Genomic DNA, 18,282 nt, shown 5'->3' on the forward strand with positions numbered 1-18,282 from the left:
ACACTCCATGTGGCTTGTGAAAGGGAGCGCTGAGCAGAGCCTGGGATGCATACAGGCTCTGCTCAGCGCTCCCTTTAAAGAATATTTTTTTCTTGCATTCCCCACCTAAAACTAGGTGTGTCTAATGGTCAGGTGCGTCTTATGGAGTGAAAAATATGGTATATAGTACATCTGGCAAGACTCACAGCATTCATAAGGGGACAATCGGACCAAAAATTATTAAAAGGGTGGGGATGTGCTAAAGAGTATATGAAAAAACATTGTTCTGGAGTAAGCATATCGGTATGTAATGAATGAAGCTTTGCAGGGTTAAAGAAAGAGAAAAATGGTGCAGAAAGTATAAAGATAGAAGTAATCTACATTAGACACAACAACTTAGAAAGAGTAAAAATTTCAAAGTCTTAGAACAAAGGAAGGAAGTCAATATGTGTATATGTACATAATGATTAGAATGCTGATACAGTTTTATTTGTAGATGTGTGTTTTTGTTTTTTGTTTTGTGTTTTTTTCCTTGTGTTTTGCTTTTTTCATGTTTGTACTATTTTATTTTGGATTTGTACTGTTTTATTTTGTTTTTGGATTTGTACTGTTTTATTTTGTGTTGTGTTTTTTCTCTCTCTTGGGTTTTGCTTTTTTTCTTGTTTGTACTGTTTTATTTTGGATTCAATGTTTGTAATTTTTGTTGTAATTTTGCATTGAAAAAACCAACTATTGAGCACTTATGGCCTTCCTTGCCGTCTAATTCCACAATTCCCACAGTTACAAAAAGTCCCAAACGCTGTGCCCTTTCCTCACAGGAAAACACCTCTGTACCTGCTGAGAGCAGGTGTGTGCCTTGACGGCCGAACGCAAGTGCCTTTGAAGGGCCTCTGACGTGGTTAATCTTCTCCTTTTCCTCCCCCCAGATGGCCACTCGCAAGGCCTACGGCTTAGCCTTGGCCAAGCTGGGCAGCGCCAGCCCTCGCGTGGTGGCGCTGGATGGTGACACGAAGAACTCGACGTTCGCCGAGCTGTTCAAGCAAGCCCACCCAGAGCGCTACATCGAGTGCTTCATTGCCGAGCAGAACATGGTGAGCCTGCAAGGGGGCGTCTCCGGGGGTAGAGCGCGGGTGCCGCCACCTTAATTTTTTTATCGCCCACCCTTCATCCTCGGATCCGGGAGGCGGGTGACAGTATTAAAACGCACTGAGGTCCAGCGGTTCCCCCACTGCAAGAAGTGAAGTTGCAGGGCCTTTTTGGTAGTGGCACCTGTCCTCTGGAACACCCTCCCATCAGGTGTCTAGGAGATAAATAACTACACAGTGGACACTCGGGTTGCGAATGTGATCCGTGCGGGATGCACATTCGCAACCCGCGTCTGTGCACGTTTCAGTTTGGTGCTTCTGCACATGCGCAAAGCACGATTTAGCGCTTCTGCGCATGCACGACTGCCGAAACCCAGAATAACCTGTTCTGGTACTTCCGGGTTTCGGTAGTCCGCAACCTGAAAAATCGCAACCTGAAGCGGCTGTAACCCGAGGTATGACTGTATAAGTTTCAGAAGACATCTGAAGAAGGAAGTTTTTAATGGTTGCTGTTGAACAGTGTTGTTAATATTATATGCAGCCAGATGAGTGGCATATACCGTGTTTTTCCGTGTATAAGAGTAGGGTTTTTTAATCAAATAAATTAGGTTTAAAATTGGGGCTCGTCTTATACACAGGTAATGCTGAGGGGTGTTTTCTTAATTTGGAGTCCCCAAAAATAGGGGGGCGTCTTATGCATGGGGGTGTCTTCTACACAGAAAAATAGGGTAAGTAATAAAATGAATTATTATTATATTATATTATATTATATTATATTATATTATATTATATTATATCCCACCCATCTGGTTGAGTTGCCCAAGCCACAGAAACAAGGGGGGACCTGCCATAAAGGTAAAGGGACCTCTGACCATCAGGTCCAGTCGTGACCAAATCTGGGGTTGCGGCATTCATCTCGCTTTATTGTCCGAGGGAGCCGGCGTACCGCTTCCGGGTCATGTGGCCAGCATGACTAAGCTGCTTCTGGCCAACCAGAGCAGCACATGGAAACGCCGTTTACCTTCCCGTCGGAGCGGTACCTATTGATCTACTTGCACTTGACATGCTTTTGAACTGCTAGGTTGGCAGGAGCAGGGCCGAGCAACGGGAGCTCACCCCGTCACAGGGATTCAAACCGCCGACCTATTGATCGGCAAGTCCTAGGCTCTGTGATTTAACCCACAACGCCACCCGCGTCCCTGGGACCTGCCATAGGTCAGGGCAAAGAGGTGCTCCTTCAGCATGCTCCAGAAGCTGTCCAGTGACAGCGCCAGGCTCGCCTCTGTGAGGAGGGAGTTGAGTGGCTTTGGGGCCACCACAGAGAAGACCCTCTTCCAGGCTACTACTACCCTGAGCCTCCTGAGGGCGGAGGAATTGCCAAGAGGGTCCCTTCCACCAAACTCAGCACCTGAGAGGGTCTGTCGGGAAGGAGATGGTCTTTCATATATATGGGGCCTTGAGGGGTTTAGGGCTTCAAACACCAGCCTGAGACCCTTGAATGGGACATGGGAACAAATTGACAATAATAAATTCTGTTGGAAGTTGCACAGAGTGGCTGGGCAACCCAGTCAGATAGGTGGGGTACAAGTAAAAAAAATATTATTATTACTACTTCTTTGGCGATCCCTCGTAGCTGAGTAAGATTGTCTTCCATAAACACCGTCTTAAGAATGAGTCCGTAAGTGACCAAACCCTCATGTGAGATAATAACAATAATAATAATAATTTTTTATTTATACCCTGCCCTTCCCGGTTCAAAAACCAGGCTCAGGGCGGCTAACAACAAATTTAAAACACTTAATTATAAAAGCAGCATAAAATGCAGTATAAAAACATGAATAACAATAAAATTCAAAGTTCAGAAATCAATTAGATAATCCCCAGGGCTAGCTGGTTGAATTGGTCCTACTTGGGCCAGCGAGGAGACCAGGGGAGAATTAGCTGTGGGGTGTCAGAGTGGGTGATCTTCATAAAAGGGGAGGGAAATGAAATAATAGATCAGGCTGAATTCAAATTAAAGGACAGGCGGAAAAGCTCTGTCTTACAGGCCCGGCGGAAGGAGGTTAAATCCTGCAGGGCCCTGGTCTCCTGGGACAGAGCATTCCACCAGGTCGGAGCCATCACTGAGAAGGCCCTGGTGGAGGATAGTCTGACTTCCTTAGGGCCTGGGACCTCTAAACTATAGTTATTCATGGACCGTAAGTGACTGTGGAGGCCAATTCTTGATCTGCACGTCCTTCCACAGTGGGGACATTGGTTTCTGGGTGGGAGTTGATCACGGTGTGGATTTGCCAAGTGTGCCTTCCTCTAAGCACGTTTCTCCCTTGCGTCCTGAGTTCGAGTGTCTTCAAAGCCCATGACACCTTTGGGAAAGGCTGTTCTCCAACAGGAGCACTCACAGGCAAGAGTTTCCCAATTGTTGGTGTTTATACTACATTTTGCTTTGAGACAAGTCTTTAAACCTCTTTTGTTGACCACCAACATTACGCTTTCCATTTTTAAGTTTGGAATAGAGCAGTTGCTTTGGAAGACAATAATCAGGCATCTGCACAACATGACCAGTCCAGTGAAGTTGATGTTCAAGAATCATTGCTTCAACACTGGTGATCTTTGCTTCGTCCAGTACACTGGCATGAGTTCTCCTGTCTTCCCAAGTTACTACTACAGTCATACCTCATGTTACGTTTGCTTCAGGTTGTGCGTTTTCAGGTTCCGTCCCACAGCGACCTGGAAGTAACGGAATGTGTTACTTCTGGGTTTTGCCGCTCGCACATGCGCAGATGTGCAAAATGACGTCACGCGCATGTGCAGAAGCGGCAAATCGCGACCTGCGCAGATGTGGGTTGTGTTTTTTTCAGGTTGCGAACAGGCCTCCAGAATGGATCCCGTTCGCAACCAGAGTTACCACTGTACTCTTATTATTACTCTTAATATTATTACTGCTGCTGCTGCTAACCTTGTTTTGTGCTGTGCAGGTCAGCGTGGCCCTTGGCTGTGCCGCCAGGAACCGCATGATCCCCTTTGCCAGCTCCTTTGCGGCGTTCTTCACCCGGGCGTTCGACCACATCCGGATGGCGGCCATTTCCCACGCCAACATCAAGCTGTGTGGGTCCCACTGTGGGGTTTCCATCGGTATGTATGGGGCCTGATGCTCAAGGCTTGCCTGTCTTACTCATAGCACTTACGGCCTTCCTTGTCTCAGAGGAGCTTGAGGGGGGCATTCGCGGTTCTTTCTTCTCCCCACCGCTTTTTCATTACAACAACCTTGCTTTTTAAAATTTTAAAATTTGTAAAAAATTTTTAATAAATATATTTATTTTATTAAAATAATTCAACATTAATACATACATATTCCGTATATACAAACATACATTTCATACAGCCCTTAAAAATATTCATACATACCCACACTCAATCCCACACATACTTCCTTTTCCTTGTGTTAGACGTCCAATCTACTCAATTGCAATTTCTTTCCACTTCTATTACTTTCTTTCACACACTTTTAAAACCAACTTTCTTTTTCTTTTTCTGTCACATATTGTTATCCATCTTATTTAGTGTTTCAGCATTTAAAACGGAACTTGTTTATTCTAATAGGAATTCTGATTTTTCAATATGATTTTGCAAATATCCTTTAAGCACCTTCCAGTCCTTGTCTATCTTCTCTTTTGAGATCCTTCCGATTTCTCCCATTGTTTTGGATATATTGTAATACTCCGGTAATTTGGCAAGCCACTCTGTTTTTGTCGATTATACCACTTTTCCAATTTTTGGAAATTGGAAAAGGCATTACAACAACCTTGCGAGGTAGGTGCGGCTGAGAGGCGGTTCCTGGTCCACAATCGCCCAGCGAGCTTCATGGTGGGCGAACGACAGCTCAGGAGCTGCATGCGGCCCCCGGCCTCACATTATGCGGCCCCTGGCACCCCATTCCTCCACCCAAGCAAGAGTTCCTTCCTTCCATCCTGTTTGTTTTCTTGTTTTCCCCTTTTAAGGTGCACCCCCTTCTATCTTTGTAGTTTCAGAAAAGCACAGGAGCATAAATGTAATTTGGACTATAATTTGGTTCTTTTTATTTTAGTTTTTTATTTTAATTGGAATATTATGATTGGATATATTATCCAATTAATAAAAAAACATCCGTTTTCAATAAAAATGATATTTTTTTAAAAAAAAGAAAAGTACAGGGGCAAATATTAATTTGCTGTAAATGAACTGATGTTGGTTATCAGTGACTAGCTGTTGAGGGGGGAAGCCTCTCGGAGCAGGAGTTTTTTCTCGTGTGCTCTCTCCTGTTTTGTATTTTTTATATATACATACATACCTATATCTATATCTATATCTATCTCCTGGATTGGCAAACGGATTTGTTTGCATTTTCCTGTAAAAAACATCAGGAGTGCAGCATTGGCCTGGAAAGTACAGTGGTGCTTGGTTTGCAGACGTCTTGGTTTGCATACGTTTTGGATTACAAACACGTCAAACCCAGAAGTGTGTGTCCTGGTTTGCAACCTTTTTTTTTTTATTACCACCCATTTTTTTTTGGATTACGAACAAATTTTTTTTTAACACCCCATTGGCGAATGCGCGCCGTGGGTTACAACCTGTTTTGGTTTTCAAACGGACCTCCGGAACGGATTATGGTTGTAAACCAAGGTACCAGGGTATTTATTATTACTTATTTCATAAAAAGGATACACCGCTCGATTGTGAAAAACCTCAAAGCGGTTTGCAAAAAAATAAACAACAAATTTTTCCATTGGAAGAATTGGGAACAGTAGTTTAAGATTTTCATAAGTCACAAGAACAGCGGAACAAATCTCGCATCAATTTTCTGAGCACCTGAATAGGCTTGTCTAAAGAAAATTGGTTTTGGCAACCACCCAAAAACTATACAGAGAAACCTCCTGCCTGACATCAATAGGCAAGGAGTTCCAAAGTCTATGTGCTTCTGCACTAAAGTATCTTGTTATTACAAATGCAGAATTGGTATTACGCGGCACCTGTAAGAGTGCCAATCCCACCGATCAAATTGGGGGCATCTCTGGGGTATGGCAATCTTGGAGGTAAAGGTAAAGGGACCCCTGAACGTTAGGTCCAGTCGTGGCCGACTCTGGGGTTGTGGCGCTCATCTCGCTTTATTGGCCGAGGGAGCCGGCGTACAGTTTCCGGGTCATGTGGCCAGCATGACTAAGCCGCTTCTGGAGAACCAGAGCAGCGCACGGAAACACTGTTTACCTTCCCGCTGGAGCGGTACCTATTTTATCTACTTGCACTTTGAGGTGCTTTCGAACTGCTAGGTTGGCAGGAGCAGGGACCGAGCAACGGGAGCTCACCCCGTTGCGGGGATTTGAACCGCCGACCTTCTGATCGGCAAGCCCTAGGCTCTGTGGTTTAACCCACAGAGCCACCTGCGTCCCCTCTGGTTCCAATAATAATAATAATTTTATTATTTATACCCTGCCCATCTGGCTGGGTTTTCCCAGCCAATCTGGGCAGCTTCCAACAAAATTTTAAAAATACATTAAAACATCAGTCATTAAAAACTTCCTTAAACAGGGCTGCCTTCATATGTCTTCTAAAAGTCAGGTGGTTGTTTATTTCCTTGACATCTGATGGGAGGGCGTTCCACAGGGACAGCGCCACCACTGAGAAGGCCCTGTGCCTGGTTCCCTGCAACCTCACTTCTTGCAGGGAGGGAACCGCCAGAAGGCCCTTGCACTGGACTTCAGTGTCTGGGCAGAATGATGGGGGGTGGAGATGCTCCTTCAGGTATATTGGAAGATTGTGAAGCTCCTTGACATCTGACAGGAGGTGGGTGCCACCACCAAGAAGGCCCCCTCCCTGCCTGGTTCTCTGTAACTTCACTTCTCGTAGGGAGGGATCCGCCAGAAGGCCCTTGGAGCTGGACCTCAGTGTCTGGGCTGAAATATGGGGGTGGAGACGCTCCTTCAGGTCCCAAGTTGTTAAAAGCAGGGTGGCTGATTCCCTGGTTTACGTTCCTGGTTGCTTCTCTCTCCATCTCTTCTTCTTGGCTGTGAAGATTAAGCTCTTGTTCCCTTTGTATTCTACTTTCCCCCCCAGGGGTCCAAGACTCTATACTTTGCCATCTCCCCCCATCTCCCCTTTTATCTTCGGTCCTGCCAGGTAGGTTAGGCTGAGAATTGCGAAACTGTACCTGCTCGGAGTGTTTTTGTGGTTTGATAATCTGAGTTGACTCATTGCATCTTCCGGTTTGTATTTTGCTTTGAACTAATTTGGAGCGGAGCGGAGCAGAGCAGTTAAAGCGCTGGGGTGAGAGGGGCCTAACTCCTGCTATCCCAGCATGTTAACACACCACCTCGGGGCGGGGGGGGGGGTGCTGCGGATGCTACACTTGTGTTCTGCTTCGGATGCTTAATAATAATAATAATTTATTATTTATTTATAGCCCGCCCATCTGGCTGGGTTTCCGCAGCCGCTCTGGGCGGCTTCCAACAAAATATTAAACTACAATAGTCTGTTAAACATTCCTGCCTTCCCTGCCTTCAGATGTCTTCTAAAAGTCTGGTAGTTGTTCTCTCGGGCATCTGATGGGAGGGCGTTCCACAGGGCGGGTGCCACCACCGAGAAGGCCCTCTGCCTGGTTACTTCTGGATTTTGCTGCATGCGCAGAAGCACTAAGTTATGCTGCGCACAAGCGCCAAATCGTGCTGCGCACCTGCGCAGGTATGACGCTTCAGGTTGCATTCTTTTCATGTTGCGAACGGGCCTCTGAAAAGGATCGCGTTCGCAACCAGAGGTTCCCCTCTACTTGGTTGAGCAGCCATGTACTAAATCCGAGTGGAGGTACAGAGCTGCATTGCACAATTTGCGCAGAAGTGTAAGGTTGGAAGGGAACCCCAATGGCCCAATGGCTCTGTTGTGGTTGTCTTTCTCTCCCTGGCATGGCATGGGCTCCTGAGCTTTCTCTGGCGTGTGGCTGGAGGGTCACGCTGTTCCCACTGCCTCCCCAGGTGAGGACGGACCTTCTCAGATGGCCTTGGAGGACATCGCCATGTTCAGGACCATTCCGGGCTGCACCGTCTTCTACCCCAGCGACGCTGTGTCCACTGAGCATGCTGTCCTTCTGGCTGCAAACACCAAGGTACGCGGGGCTGCCTACGTCCGGTTAAAATATTGTCGCCGGCTCGGGGAAAGCGGAAGGGGAAACCACAGCTCTCCGAAATCCCGATTTACAGTGGTACCTTGGTTCTCAAACGCCTTGGTACTCAAACCACTTGGAACCCAAACAGTGCAAACCCAGAAGTAAGCATTCCAGTTTGCGAACTTTTTTCGGAAGCCGAATGTGCTCTGTTTTGAGTATTACTCTAACGATTTCAGCGCCACACTTCCAATTTGAGTGCTACACTTCTGTTTTTGCTATTTATTTTGCGTTTTTGTTTTTGTTTGTTTTTGTGACTGTGTGGAACCCAGTTCAGCTACTGATGGATTGATTGTGTGACTGCAGTACATTGTTTATCGCTTTCATTTTGTGGATCGATGGTCTCGTTAGATAGTAAAATCCATGTTAAATTGCTGTTTTAGGGGTTGTTTTTGAAAGTTAATCCGTTTTGCATTACTTTCTATGAGAAAGCGTGCCTTGGTTTAAGAACGCTTTGGTTTTGGGACGGACGTCCAGAACTGATTAAGTTTGAGAACCAAGGTGCCACTGTATTGCCATTGGCACCTTCTGACAAGTGCTTCAAGTGTTGGCTGTCGCAAAGCACATTGTGCAAATCAGGCGTCTTTTTCAGCTGAGGGCCGCATTATCTTCTGGGGCAGCTTTTCGGGGGCCGCACGCCGGTTGTGGGCGAGGCTGGAGGCGGAAGTGGGAGGAGCAAGGGATGTTAATTTTTGCAAGAGGCTGGTTTGTGCGTTCACTCACACACCCCTCTCTACCCAGGGAAGCAAGAGGGACGATTAGAGTTCAGGAACGCATCTCAGCCAGGCAAAAGCACAAAGCAATGTTTGGGGGGTCCAATTTGGCCCTGAGCCCCCCCCCACTCCTACAATGAAACCACAACGATACGATACAATAATCTTTATTGTCATTGTCCCATACAGAACAACGAAATTGGAAAAATCTACATCAGACATTCAGAAACCAACAAGCCTGTTATCCCAGCTATCCCAGCCTGGTTAGCCCCATAAAACTCTGACACCCCATAATTAAATACAATATACTCCCCCAGAGACTACCTTACACTGCGTTTAAAACCAAAATCGCATTTGGGTAGAAACTGTTTCTCAGGCGGCTAGTTCTAGTCTTTATAACCCTGTACCTTCTTCCAGAAGGCAGAACTGAAAGAGATCATTTCCAGGGTGCACACTATCCTGCGCTATTTCTGCAGCTTCCTTATGACACCTGAAAGTGTAGATTTGCTCCAAGGTGGGAACAAATTATTCTCTCCGCAGTCTTTACAACCCTGGACAGTGTTGTTTTTCCCCTGACCGTGCAGCTCCCAAACCACACGCACAGACCATAAGTTAATACACTCTCCACAGTACAATGGCAAAATGCCATCAACAGGTCCTTTGAGAGATTATTTTTCCAGAGGATTCTCAGAAAATATGACCTCTGCTGTGCTCTCTTCATCAGGTCTTTGCTGTTTTCTCCCCAGGTTAGGTCATTTCTCAACTCCATTCCCAGAAATCGAAACACCAAGACCTGTTCCACACACTTCCCCTCAATTATGAGCCGCTGAATATTCAATTTACATTTCCTAAAGTCCACAATAGAAGGGATGCAGGTGGCGCTGTGGGTTAAACCACAGAGCCTACGACTTGCCGATCAGAAGGTCGGCGGATCGAATCCCCGTGACGGGGTGAGCTCCTGTTGCTCAGTCCCTGCTCCTGCCAACCTAGCAGTTCGAAAGCACGTCAAAGTGCAAGTAGATAAATAGGTACCACTCCGGTGGGAAGGTAAACGGCGTTTCCGTGCACTGCTCTGGTTCGCCAGAAGCGGGTTGGTCCTGCTGGCCACATGACCCGGAAGCTGTACGCCGGGAGATGAGCGCCGCAACCCCAGAGTTGGCCATGACTGGACCTAATGGTCAGGGGTCTCCGTACCTTAAAGTCCACAATAATCACTTTTGCTTTCTTTAAGTTAAGGAGTAAGTTGTTTTTCCTGCACCACTCCCCCAACTGCTCAACTTCCTTCGTATCAGCTGCCTCCCCCTCTCCAGCCGTGATTAAACCAACCATCGTTGTATTACCTGCGACAGCTTGCTGAGGTGGAGGTTGCACTATAACGTTAGCCAGATCTGAAGGCGTCTTCTTCCAGTCCACCGTTCCTGGAAGTGCATCGTTCTTTCTGCAATGCTGCACATTCCAGGCAACCTCTGCGTTTTTATCAGCGCAACCTTGGTGTTTCAGCAACTCTTTGAACCCTCGTGCCTGACCCTGTCGTGCTCCAGGACATGTGTAAACACAAAGTGGGAGCCCTGCTGCCTCCCTTTCGTTGAAATGTGATCTTTGCTCCTCCAGGGGATATGCTTCATTCGAACCAGTCGCCCAGAGACTCCTGTCCTCTACTCTCAGGACGAAAAGTTCGGGGTTGGCCATGCCAAGGTAAAGGGTGTGATTTGATTTTTCATCGGTTTCACCGTCTGCATTTTGGGAGGGGGAAAGAGTCGTTCCGAACAGGACCCTCGTCAGCTTTCGTGCCTCAATTTAAAAGCTGCTCTGCCCCATTAATAATAATAATAATAATAATAATAATAATAATAATAATAATAATAATTATTTAGGGAAGTTTTTAATATTTAATGCTGTATTGTTTTTAACACTCGATTGGGAGCTGCCCAGAGTGGCTGGGGAAACTCAGCCAGATGGGCGGGTTATTAATAATAATAATAATAATAATAATAATAATAATAATAATAATTACCCTGCCCATCTGACTGCGTTTTCCCAGCCACTCTGGATGGCTTCCAACAGAGTATTAAAATACATTAGTCTATTAAACATTAAAAGCTTCCCTAAACAGGACTGCCTTCAGATGTCTTCTAAAAGTCTGGTAGTTGTTTATGTCTTTGACATCTGGTGGGAGGGCATTCCACAGGGAGGGCGCCACTACCGAGAAGGCCCTCTGCCTGGTTCCCTGTAACTTGGCTTCTCGCAGTGAGGGAACTGCCAGAAGGCCCTCAGCGCTGGATCTCAGTGTCCGGGCTGAATGATGAGGGTGGAGATGCTCCTTCAGGTATACTGGACAGAAGCCGTTTAGGGCTTTAAAGGTCAGCAACCATTTTGATTTTAAGCGCCAGTGGTCTGGTTCAAGTGGAGCTCATCCTTTTGCGCTGGTCCCGCTTGCCCCAGAATATCCCCCAGTGCCTAAAAAAAAATCAAACCTCTCTTCTCCGCACCGTCTCATTCACACATTGACACCACAAAGCTGTGCCGGTCCAGAATCGTGGAATTGTAGAGTTGGAAGAGACCCAGGGGTCACCTAGTCCCACCCCCTGCGAGGTGATCTGTGAATTTTAGAGGTGATATTGTTGCAGGCGGCCTAGGACTTAATTGGTGGGGCATTGTCTCCCCATGTTCTAGGGCAGGGTTTCCCAAACTTGGGTCTCCAGCTGTTTTTGGACTACAACTCCCTTCATCCCTAGATAACAGGACCAGTGGTCAGGAATGATGGGAATTGTAGTCCAAAAACAGCGGGAGACCCAAATTTGGTAAACACTGTTCTTAGCACCAAGGCTGCAACAAACAGATCTTCTGAAGCCTAGTAATAATAATAATAATAATACCGTATTTTTCTCTCTATTAGACGCACTGGACCATAAGATGCACCTACTTTTTAGGGGAGGAAAACAAGAAATAAGAAAGGAATGCAAAGCCTCCTGAGCTAAGAGGGAGCGCTCCTCCCTCTTTGCTCAGGAGGCTTTGTGGGGCTATCCCTGAAGCCAGGAGAGCAAGCGGGATCGGTGCGCACCGATTCCTCTTGCCCTCCTGGCTTCAGCGAAAGCAAGCCTCCTGGATTTGCCCCCACCTCCCGCAAGAGCCATGCGCTCTTTAAAGGGAGTGTGGCTCTTGAGGCATTTCTGGGAGGTGGGGAAAGGGACAGAGCTGCGTGCTCCATCCCTTCCCCCACCTCCTGCAAAGGCCAGGGATAGCCCCGCGAAGCCTCCGCAGGGCAGCGGGATGATGGCTCTCCGCTGCCCTGCGGAGGCTTCGCGAGGCTAATCCAGAAGCCAGAACAGCGAGAGGGAGCGCTGCGCAACGCTCCCTCTCGCTGTTCTGGCTTCTGGCTTAGCCTCGCAGCCTGCATTCGCTCCTTAATACGCACACCCTTACTGTTTAGGAGGGGAAAAGTGTGTCTTATACAAAAATATCCTGAAGGTCCCAGGCCACAGAGAGGTTAGGCTGGCCTCAACCAGAGCCAGGGCTTTTTCGGCTGTGGCTCCGATCTGGTGGAACGCTCTGTCACAAGAGACTAGGGCCCTGTGGGACTTGACATCTTTCCGCAGGGCCTGCAAGACAGAGCTGTTCCACCAGGCCTTTGGCCAGGGCGCAGCCTGACTCCCTCCTTGGCAATCTTCACAGAACTTTAGCCTAATGGTTGCCATCAATTTGATTTGAATTAATTTTATAAAGAAATGATTTTAGAATGTTGTACTATTTTATTGTTGTTAGCCGCCCTGAGCCTGGATTTGGCTGGGGAGGGCAGGATATAAATAAAATTTATTATTATTATTATTGCTGTTATTGAGCGAAAAATACGGTTTTATTTTCCCCCAGCCACTCTGGGCGGCTTCCAACAAAGTATTAAAATACAGTCTGTTAAACATTAAAAGCATCCCTAAACAGGGCTGCCTTCAGATGTATGAAGCCCAAAAGTGTCCATATGACAGACCGAAAAGGGTGTGCAGGAATACTTGAATTACAGAGCCATGCATGTGTCAACCACTAGCACCAGACTTCACCAGCCTTCTGCCTTCCAGATATTTTGGACTTCAGCTCCCATCAGCCCTAGCTGGCATGACCAATAGCCAGGAATGATGGGAGTTGCAGTCCAAATACCTGCAGGGCTAAAACCTAGCCATCTCTGTCTGGGGATAGAATAGTTCTAGTTTGTTGGCTGACAAGTCATTTTCCGTGTCCCTATAGGTTGTGCGTAAGAACGATGTGGACAAGGTGACCGTCATTGGGGCAGGAGTCACCCTCCATGAGGCCCTCACAGCTGCTGATGAGCTGGCCAAGCAAGGTAATCGGAACAGTAGCATCAGACGGGACCCCGTGATTCATCTAGTCCAGGGGTGTCCAATCGGTCGACCGCGATTGACAAAATCCTTATCGCTCATGTTGTTTATAAAAATGTCTCCGTCCCCCTCGGTCTTCCCCCGTGCTGTGTTTAGTGTTCCTTTCTTATTAATTTGCTGTAGCGCTGCGTTCGTCTGTTAGCGGTTGTGTTGATGGTGAGCGATCTACCGTATTTTTCGCCCCATAAGACGCACCTGACCATAAGACGCACCTAGTTTTTAGAGGGGGAATGCAAGGGGAAAAATATTCTTTAAAGGGAGCGCCGAGCAGAGCCTGTATGCATCCCAGGTTCTGCTCAGCGCTGCCTTTAAAGAACGCTTGCAGGCTTTTCCCCGAGGAGGGAGAAGGGCAGGTGCCCTTCTCCCTCCTCGGGGAAAAGCCCCCAAGAGCCGCACACACGCTCTGCGTGCTCTTTCAAGGGAGCGCTGAGCAGAGCCTCCCACCTGCATTCGCTCCATAAGACGTACACACATCCCCCCTTACTTTTTAGAAGGGGGAAAGTGTGTCTTATAGAGCGAAAAATACGGCGCCCTTAATTCTGCGCCCTTACTGTGTCAACAACTTTGACCTGCCCCCCCCTAAAAAAAGATCAACGCTTTTGGTTTGCCACCCGTAAAGAAAGCTCAACAACTCTGATCTCCCCCCTCAAAAAAATTGGGTAGATCACTGCCAGGTTTTTTTCTGGGAGTAGATCGCAGTCTCTTGGGAGTCAGTGTGGTGTAGTGGTTAAGAGCGGTAGTCTCGTAATCTGGGGAACCGGGTTTGCTTCCCCGCTCCTCCACATGCAGCTGCTGGGTGACCTTGGGCTAGTCACACTTCTCTGAAGTCTCTCAGCCCCACTCACCTCACAGAGAGTTTGTTGTGGGGGAGGAAGGGAAAGGAGAATGTTAGCCGCTTTGAGACTCCTTCGGGTAGTGATAAAGCGGGATATCAAATCCAAACTCTTCTTCTTCTTGGGAGTTGGACGTCCCGGATCTAGTCCAAGCCACCTGCGATGCAGGAATAACGGATGGCTGCAGGTCTCGCCGGAGGTTTGGGGTGTTGATGGCATCTCTCCTTTCCGCCCTGCGCCAAATGCTCCTTCCCACAAGCCTTTTGCTTCCTCTTTAGGCACCCACATCCGGGTCATTGACCCCTTTACAATCAAGCCCTTGGATGCTGCAACCATCATCTCCAATGCCAGAGCCACCGGAGGCCGAATCATCACTGTGGAGGACCACTACAAGGAAGGTAAGCGGGTTGCGGCTGTGGAGCAAGGCACCTGGGAACGACACATTTCCCATCAATTTCTGGTGCGTTGCTTGACTTCTCCCTGCTGCCCTCCTTCGACGGTCACACGCTCTGGATAGCGATTCCTCCCTCCCTCCCTCCCTCTCTTTTTTTTTTGATTTTTAAAATAAATTTTATTAGTAATTTCTACACAACAACAACACGGAAGATATCAAAAAATAAGAATACACAACACACAAAAATCAACATTCGAAAACTAAAAAAAAAACCCAACAAAAACAAAAAAAACCAAATCCATATCTTACAAGTTAATATTATAAACACTAAAACAACAAGACATTGACTTCCACCAATCCCACAGCACCTCCTTTATCTCTCATTGTGTCTTCCTGTTTTCCTGTTTTCTTTATCATCTCTATCCTAACATCTAGATATAAATCCTTCTTTCATATCCTTTCACTTCACAAGGTTATTCCAGACTCAGCCAGATTTCTGGCCTCAAACCTTGACTTTTGAGGTATTCATTTAGGCACTCCCATTCTTTTTTAAGTTCACTTTTTGGTTTTTGTCTTATTATGTCTGTCAATTTGGCTAATTCTAAGTATTCTGAGAGCTTACATAACCGCTCTCCCCTAGTGGGTAACTGATTCCCTTTCCAATACTTAGCCACCAGGATTCTTGCTGCAGACGTCGCGTATAAGAAAAAATTAGTTTTGTCTTTTGGAATATTGTCATTTAAAATTCCTAAAAGGAATGCCTCTGGCCTTTTACTATATGATATTCTTAATATTTCCTTTATTTCTTCGTGGATCATGCTCCAAAATTCTCCCTCTCTCTTTCTAGGAGGTCTTGGCGAGGCTGTGGCGGCGGCCGTCTCCGGAGAACCCGGCATCTTGGTCCAAAGCTTGGCTGTGTCGGCCGTGCCGCGCAGCGGGAAGCCCAGCGAGCTCCTGGACGCATTTGGGATCAGCGCCAAGCATATTGTGGCCGCCGTGAAGAGCACTTTTGCCAACTGATTCCCCTTGTCTGCCTTGAGGTTGGTGGGGAGGGCGGTGGAGTTTTGAGAGAGGCGTTTCTGAAGAGCCAAAAGTGTCTCCCCAAACACACCCTTGTCTGACTTCTCCGTCCCAGTTTTGACAGACATGCTGCTAGCATTCCCTTTTGACCTTGTGCTGAGTGCGAATGGAGCTTTTAACTGACCAAATGACCGTCCTGTTCCCATTTCTCCTCCATCCCCAAGCCATTCTATTTGCTCTCAAACTTCTCTAGGCCCAAAAAGTGTCCCGGTCGTCCTATTGGAACAATAAATAGTGCTTGTCTTACTTGAACCTTTTTACCCTTGTGCCTGACGCCTAACTTCTGTGGCTGTTGTTTTCTCAAGCCTGACATTCCATGGGCAGGTTGGGTAGAGATTCCTACCATTAAAGGTTACTGACACATGAGTAAATGTTGACTGCGGAAACGCATATAGCTCTGACAAAAAGTTCCGTTTGTGAATTCTGTTGTCTTAGTCGGGAACGGAAAGGCCTGTTTCCCTGTTTTTCCTTGTACTGTAACTGCTATCCACAAACAGTGTTCACCCAGCGAGTCAATAAAAAACAAAAGTGCTCATCTGTTGGCTTCGTGAAGTGTTTGGTGTCTCTGCAGTAAGGGGCAGCTCTGAGGGATTTCTTCAATAAAACACACCACTGTGACATTTAAGAACGCATCACTTGGCTGCAAAATGGAGTCCACAGGCGTAAACTTCTAGAGACATTCTCTTGCCTTAGCTTTTATGCATACGTAGAAATTAAGTCACATAACAAACAGAGTTACCATCTGGTAACTAACCAGCGGCCTTATCAGGCAAAGCAAAAATAACATCAGAGGCAAGAACAAGGCTATACATTCATCTGTTGGTGTCAGCAAATTCCAAGATGGGCTCCTTTCCCAAGCTGACGATTCCCACCTACATCTCGTGCAGAAACCACTGTTCTAAGAAAAAACTGCTCCTTTTCCCTTATGGGGTACCCAAGAGCCCGTACAGAGTCCTTACGTGGGTTTCCTGTTGGTAGGAGAAAATAACAGAGGCCAACCAGAGTATATTGAGAAGCAAAGCAGCTCGTAAGCCTGATCTTTATCAAACAGTTGCAACAGGGTCCCCACTCACCACACGCAGGAGGGAGGAGAACCCTGAACAATGGTGCGCAAGCCCTTATACAGACTTTTGAAATTGCCCATCCTGTAGCTCAAGACCACCCCCCAAAACATCATACATACATCACTGAAGGAGGCGGGTCTACAGCAGAAATCCTGCCTGCCAGGATACCTGATAATGGTCACTGATTGCATCACCAGGGCAGCCCGGCCATTCTTTTGTGACGGTTAATACTTTAGTTCCTGAATCCAGGTCACAGGCTCGCCCTATTCATGCACAAATATGCCCTTAAGACAGGATTTGTAAGCAAAAAGAAAAAGGGAAGGCTTTCCCCATTTTCTCCCTCCTTGCAGAGAAATATGTTGAGGTCAATTTGGGAGAATCAGGATTGCTCTCCTGTACTATAATTTCAGGCATGTGGTTTATATACGTGTGTTTGCCTTGTACATTTATATTTGGGACCTTAGAATTCTTAGAACACCACCTTCTTGACCGTTGAAGGGACGCAGGTGGCACTGTGGGTTAAACCACTGAGCCTAGGACTTGCCGATCAGAAGGTCGGTGGTTCGAATCCCCGCGATGGGGTGAGCTGCCATTGCTCGGTCCCTGCTCCTGCCAACCTAGCAGTTCGAAAGCACATCAAAAGTGCAAGTAGATAAATAGGTACCTCTCCAGCGGGAAGGTAAACAGCGTTTCCGTGCGCTGCTCTGGTTTGCCAGAAGCGGCTTAGTCATGCTGGCCACATGACCCGGAAGCTGTACGCCGGCTCCCTCGGCCAATAAAGCGAGATGATCGCCGCAACCCCAGAGTCAGCCACGACTGGGCCCAATGGTCAGGGGTCCCTTTACCTTTACTGTTTCAGGTATGTGGTTTATATACTTATGTATGTGTTTGCATTGTACATTTATATTTGGGACCTTAGAATTCTTAGAACACCACCTTCTTGACCGTTGAACCCACTGTTGATCTTGTCAATTCAATCTGCTGGAGCCTGTCTTTGCATGCAGGGGAAATCCCTAACTTACTGAGGGTTTGAGACCAATTCACTTCCCTCGCCTGGTTTTGCTGGCCAGTCAAAGCCGTTTCCTGGGTTGTGGCTGTTGCATGCTGACGACAACTAGGACAAACAGGTGGGAGCTGAGTGCTGGGTGGGGACCAAAGGTGGGCAACTACCCCAGAAGGGGCATGGCTACCCTTCCCCTAACACCCCATAACTAACCCCATAAAAGCTGTTTTGGCTGGCTGGACAACAGTCATAGCCTTTGAAAGTGAAAACAGAGTCTGTGGTGTCACAGTTTAAAGAAACCGCAAAGACAGCAAATGCAGGGATCTGGGCCCAGAGCAAAAGGACAAGTTTAATCATTTAAAAATGGTGACGAGAGAGTTAGCGCTCTGTGTAGTGGAACAGGGGAATCTGGCCTGCAGGGGTAACCTTTGTTTGCGTGGAGGAGTTTGATGTGATTTCTTTCTTAACAGATTGGCTCAACTCTTTAAGCGTGGACATTAAGTAGAACGACTTCCCTGGAGATATAATTAAGAAGTTTGAAAGATTTAATATCAAAG

At 47.0% G+C, this 18,282-nt stretch overlaps 1 protein-coding gene across 1 annotated transcript in view; it reads left to right on the forward strand.

The window, feature by feature from the left end:
- LOC128416978 (transketolase-like protein 2) overlaps window positions 1-16,193 on the forward strand; it is a 33,635-nt gene extending 17,442 nt beyond the window's left edge. Inside the window, exons 8-14 of the mRNA XM_053395104.1 lie at window positions 906-1,070; window positions 4,040-4,196; window positions 8,063-8,193; window positions 10,575-10,658; window positions 13,200-13,296; window positions 14,463-14,582; window positions 15,426-16,193. Of these exons, the coding sequence (XP_053251079.1) occupies window positions 906-1,070; window positions 4,040-4,196; window positions 8,063-8,193; window positions 10,575-10,658; window positions 13,200-13,296; window positions 14,463-14,582; window positions 15,426-15,598 (927 nt within the window). The 3' untranslated portion in view covers window positions 15,599-16,193. The remainder of the gene's footprint in view (window positions 1-905; window positions 1,071-4,039; window positions 4,197-8,062; window positions 8,194-10,574; window positions 10,659-13,199; window positions 13,297-14,462; window positions 14,583-15,425) is intronic.
- The last annotated feature ends 2,089 nt before the right edge of the window (window positions 16,194-18,282 follow it).

Source organism: Podarcis raffonei, chromosome 7 (genome assembly GCF_027172205.1).
Source record: "Podarcis raffonei isolate rPodRaf1 chromosome 7, rPodRaf1.pri, whole genome shotgun sequence".
NCBI lineage: Eukaryota > Metazoa > Chordata > Lepidosauria > Squamata > Lacertidae > Podarcis > Podarcis raffonei.